A 6,000-nucleotide genomic window follows, 5' to 3' on the forward strand; every position below is an offset into this window, starting at 1 on the left:
CTATTTTCGAAGGCCTTATTTGAACAATTTATTATAAGGTTTTTAATTGTACCAAGTGTGCTGGTAAGAATAATAGACAATTTAGTAGTTGAACAATGGCTTGAAGACGAAATAAATCTATATTTGTAAGGGGTTTTGTGTAGCTTCGGAAGCCAATACATAGTTGGGACTTTCATTGTATTTGGCTCTGCTTGTAAAGCGATGGCTAAAAGTTTATGTTTGTTACAGATTTCGTTTTCTGAAAATGGAGTCAGTTGGAATGTTGGTGAATTGGTGATTTCCTTTTTCAGAACCTCAATGTAAAATTTACGTCAAACAATAATAATATTATTAGCAGCTTTATCGGCCGGGACAAAAACAAATTCCTTGGCTAGTTCTTTTAGTTTATGTTTGATACGAGAAATAAGTTTATTGTGGTTATTGTTAATAGTAAAATGTTCTTTAAAATGTTGAATACGTATATCAACTATCTTCATTACTGAATTAAAAAAAGAGTCCAAAGATTTTTTGTCAGCTTTTTCCCGTTTTATCCATTTCATACAGTAAGTATGGAGTGAGTCGTGGATGATATTACGACACTCATTCCAATTAATAATTGACGGGGGACGATATTTAGGTCCTTTACTGAGAAATGATTTTAACTCTCGGTCTTGAACGATGTTAAGATCTCCTGTTATAACATGGGAAATGGGTCCATAAATATATTCGGAATTACTGCAATTACATGAAGTAGGTGTATTTTCACTGATATTAACATCTTTACACAATTGACTATAATTAAACACAAATTTCCGGGTAGATTTCTTGTAAATATAACAAATAAGAGGTAGCTCAGTATTGTCAAAATATCCAGGAATTTGTTCTCTAACAGAATGGTCGTTAAATATACCGGCAATATTTACGAAATCAAAGCCTTTATTGACATACTTAATTTTAATAAAATGTTTTTTATGATCTTCAGGGCGTTCAATTTTGGGAAATAATTTAGAATAACAATATGCCATAATAATTTGAACAATTTCATACTTAGGACTGCTATATGAAATTGTGTTGCAATCCTCCAAAATTTTATTTAACTTATTAACCGGTAACGAACAGAGTTTTGTTAACAGATAATGTCTGCCGTTGTTTTTTGAAATAGAAATTAGGTCCGAAATATTGGTATGATTGGCCCGAAATTTTCGTTGATTGCGATTTGTTCTACAACCGTGAGAACGGTTTTTACGAACAGTTTTAGAAACAATATCCAAAATGTTAACGGAATTGGTTCTAGATATATTACCAATTCCCATGATATTATCATTTAGACCGAGAGGGTAAACTGTTTGTAATTTTTTAATCCAATTTAATTCAATTATTTTCCGTGATCGTACAAACTTTGAATGCGATTCACCAGGCTGATTATTTACTACTTCTAAAGGTTGAACTGCTAAATATTTAAAAGGATGGTTGTGCTTCTTAAGGTGTTGGTAAATGATACTTTTGAATTTATTAGGTCTTTTAAAACGGTACAGATGTTCTTGAGTGCGTTTTGATAAATATCTTCCAGTTTCTCCTACGTACTGAATACCACATCCCGGTTTGTTTCATGTGAGTAAATAAATAATACTGTTTGTTTTTCAAGTAATATCAGTTTCAAAATTTAAAGAAAATGTGCGACCATTAAACGTGGACCTTACCGTATTGTTGGTGGAAAGACGGGGACATGTAAGTCATTTTTTGGCATGACACTTGTCGATAGAAGGGTAACCACGATTTTTATTGTTAAAAATGGTAGCGATGGTAGTATTTTTAGATAACCGATTTTGAAGATTGAGACGTGTAGATACCCTTTGAACAAGTTGAGTATTTAGTATTTTTCCGTTTCTTAGCTTCATAATTGTTTTGTTAGAGAATTACATAATAAAGGAGCAAAGATTGGCGTCCAGAATATGAACCAGCATACAATAATTAAGTTAAGTAAAAGTGATAAATTGTTCGGCTGAAAATGTCAAACGCTATCAGTATTAATTACCCGAAAAAGATAGTGTATATCAGGGTAGGACTGATGGCTGACCAATTAGTAGAATGGGGCTGAATATTGAAATACTACTTTTTGATAAACATTCCTAAAGTAATGCACTAGAGCAGTTCTCGCTCGGACACACACTCCATAATCTAGTATATTATAAGAGCATAAACCTGAAGCACGGGGAGGCACTCTACTGCCTCCACACGGCACTAAAGACAAACTCTGTAAAAAATAAAATTGAGAATGGAAATGGGGAATGTGTCAAAGAGACAACAACCCGACCAAAATAAAAAAAAAAACACAACAGCAGAAGGTCACCAACAGGTCTTCAATGTAGCGAGAAATTCCCGCACCCGGAGGCGTCCTTCAGCTGGCCCCTAAACAAATATATACTAGTTCAGTGATAATGAACGCCATACTAATTTCCAAATTGTACACAAGAAACTAAAATTTAAATAATACAAGACTAACAAAGGCCAGAGGCTCCTGACTTGGGACAGGCGCAAAAAATGCGGCGGGGTTAAACATATTTGTGAGATCTCAACCCTCCCCCTATACCTCTAACCAGTGTAGGAAAGTAAAAGCATAACAATACGCACATTAAAATTCAGTTCAAGAGAAGTCCGAGTCTGATGTAAGAAGATGTAACCAAAGAAAATAAACAAAATGACAATAATACATAAATAACAACAGACTACTAGCAGTTAACTGACATGCCAGCTCCAGACTTCAATTAAACTGACTGAAAGATTATGATTTCATCATATGAACATCAGGCACAATCCTTCCCGTAAGGGGTTTAGTATCATACCATCATAACATATATGAGAAGAACATAACCCGTGTCATGCCAACAACTGTTTTTAGAATAAATGTGTTTAGTTCCGACGCAAAGACCTTATCAGTGACTCAATATTAACGCCAAAATATGCAATCTTTAATGACTTGACAACAGTATCGTAATTATATCCCTTCTTAATAAGTCTATTCAAAGGTTTTGTAAGTTTATGAGGTGAATACTGACACCTTTGTGCTTTATAAAGAATATTTCCATAAAAAATTGGATGTGAAATACCTGAACGTATAAAAAGTCTGCATGTTGAGCTATATTTACGAATGATGTCTTTATACCGATGATAAAATTTAGTAAATGTTTTGACTAGTTTGTGATATCGAAAACCCTGGTGTAATAATTTTTCAGTAATACATAAATTTCTCTCGTTAAAATCTAAAACATTGTTACATACACGAGCGAATCGTACAAGTTGAGATATATAAACACCGTAAGATGGTGACAATGGAACGTCACCATCTAAAAACGGATAATTAACGATAGGAAATGAAAAATCATCCCTTTTATCATAAATTTTAGTATTCAGCTTTCCGTTAGTGATATAGATATCAAGATCGAGGAAAGGGCAGTGGTCATTGTTAGTATTAGCTTTATTTAAAGTAAGTTCACCAGGATAAATTTCATTAATATACATACTGAAGTCGTCATTATTGAGAGCCAAAATATCATCCAAATATCTAAAAGTATTATTAAATTTGTTTATCAGATGTTGTTTTGATGGGTCTTTGCTTATTTTTGTAATTTTTGTAAACCTAATTTGTACACTTTAAAGATGATAATCACATGAATGACACGGAAGGCAAGTGTCATCTTAAAATTACGAGGTTTTAAGAGTTACTGTAAGTGCTTATCATCAGATGACCAATATAACACACATATTCACGACAATCACAAAGTTACTGCACAAGTCGTCGAAATAATTTACTTTGAGCCATCACGGAAATTTTTGTGTGCTAGTGCAATCGTCGTATAATCAAATATAAATTAAAATTTCCATTGATGCAAATGGTTAATATAAACCTTTAATCTGGATTAAAAAAAATTAAAATGAGGGGTGCAGGTGAAAAAAAAAAGCTTTTAATACTGATGAAAAGAAAGGCGTCTATATATTTTTCAGCAGATATATTGTCTGCTTATATGTATCTAACTATCTATAATCCCATTTTACCCGTTTAACGAGGTTTATATATCCTTTTTAACAGTATTTTTGCACTATATTTGCAATTGCGTATTTTTTCTCTGTTTTTTTTTTTTTTTGTGTCATTTGTCATTTCAAGACGATCCGATACTGTTAAGTTGTGATTAAGATCAGCTGATAACAAAATTGTTTTTCTCCTTGATTTTTCTTCAATCACACCTTGATTTAAAAAGAACTGCATCTGTATATTTCCGAATGTATGAATCATTCGAGTATAACTGAAACATTAGCCACAGTGACTTGGAACAGATTTGATATATTAACGTATGTTGTTGTCTCAGTCATCTGTAAGAGTTGGATCGCATTTCCCCACACCTATTTGGTACCCATTAGACTTTTGCAATTAACGGGAAATAAAAAAAAATCAGGTCAATATGGCAATACAATCATTTCATATGGACCTTACAAATAAATAGTCTTTAAAAAGGAGACCGTATGAGATATCTGCGGTTGTCCAAACTGTTTCGTAATTGCTGTTGCTTCCAGGCGGTAATTACAGAGAACAGCTATCTGTAGATACATTAGAACTTGCACTTACCATGAGTACATTGATATCGCGAGGAATCATGAAAAGCAGGTATTTCTAAGACGCAACAAGTTTGATTACACTGTCTTAACAACTATGATGATGGTTGATGTAGTTCTTGATAAAAACGTGAATAACCGAATTCTATGACATTGGAAAACCTGTTTGTAAGAAAATTTATAGGAAAAACCCCAACTGCAATTTCTTTGATGTTGTTGACCTGCTGAGTAAATAATTTATTTCTGAAGATGTAAAAATAAATTAAAGAAGTGTTTGTGTACCGATAACATTTGTCGCGGCATGCATGTAATTGATGCTGTCATGAATAAACCAAACTTCTTATGTGTAATTTTGTAAGAATAAAAAAATGCTGGGATATACATAAATGTATCATTTCATATAGTTTTTAATTCAGACACGATTTTTTTGTTCCTAAATAATTACATTAGATGTATGGTTCATTGATTGGCTTACAGCAATTTCGCGTCCTTCTGAAATTAATATTCATTACACAATGAAGATGACAGGAGGTCCCACAATAAAGTGCACAGGTAAAATAAAGATAAACTTGATAAAAATCGTGTTTTTATGATACTAGCTAAAATAAAATGTGATTATAAATATTGAATGCTTATTTTTGTAACTTCATAGGGGTGTAAAAGCGTTGACCGTGCGCACATTTTTAGAATGAGGCGCTTCCGCGCTTCATACAAAATGTACTTCGATTAACACTTTTACAACCCAATGAAGTTACAAAAAGAAGCATTCAATTCTTAAATAAATACACTCCAAACTTGATAATTCTAACAATTATTAAACAAGAACAAATACAAATTAATAACACATTATACAAAGCTGAAGATCGTATGAGGGCTTCTAGGGTCCCTTTTAATGAGTGACAAAGTGTAAAACAATTCAAATGAGAAAAACCCCAGCTGTCTTCTTTTATAAGCAGAATTTTATTCCAAAGATATTTACAAAATTATCTTACCAATTGTTCGGCGAATACTTTAGAGTGTAGAATGATACAACTCGTAACTGTCCAAAACACTAAAGTCCCGATCATCGCAAAGATTTATGAAAATATCACTAATGATGAAAACTTCGAAGTTGGATAATTTTGATGGTGTTTATATATTTCACAATGTATATATAGTCTATATTCGTGATAAATTGTGACCACGATCAGCCTTTATGTGTCATGGTAATTAGTAGATGTGATTTATCCATTGTCATGATTTTAAATGTTAAGATTATTATCATGCGTTTTAATCAATTACAATAAATATTTAAATGACACCTTTAAAGCTTATTAGTTTTGAACCGGGTGCCCTGTGCACCCAGCAAATATTATTTGTCAATTATTCGATGAGGAATCTATACTATTAAACGAGAAGACCTCATTTTGGGTG

The 6,000-nt window shown here is 32.5% G+C and overlaps 1 protein-coding gene across 1 annotated transcript in view; it reads right to left on the reverse strand.

Annotated features, from left to right (window-relative positions):
* LOC143076056 (inter-alpha-trypsin inhibitor heavy chain H3-like) overlaps window positions 1-5,720 on the reverse strand; it is a 29,391-nt gene extending 23,671 nt beyond the window's left edge. Inside the window, exon 1 of the mRNA XM_076251688.1 lies at window positions 5,580-5,720. Coding sequence (XP_076107803.1) covers window positions 5,580-5,654 — 75 coding nt within the window. The 5' untranslated portion in view covers window positions 5,655-5,720. The remainder of the gene's footprint in view (window positions 1-5,579) is intronic.
* Window positions 5,721-6,000: the final 280 nt, after the last annotated feature.

Source organism: Mytilus galloprovincialis, chromosome 1 (genome assembly GCF_965363235.1).
Source record: "Mytilus galloprovincialis chromosome 1, xbMytGall1.hap1.1, whole genome shotgun sequence".
Lineage (NCBI taxonomy): Eukaryota > Metazoa > Mollusca > Bivalvia > Mytilida > Mytilidae > Mytilus > Mytilus galloprovincialis.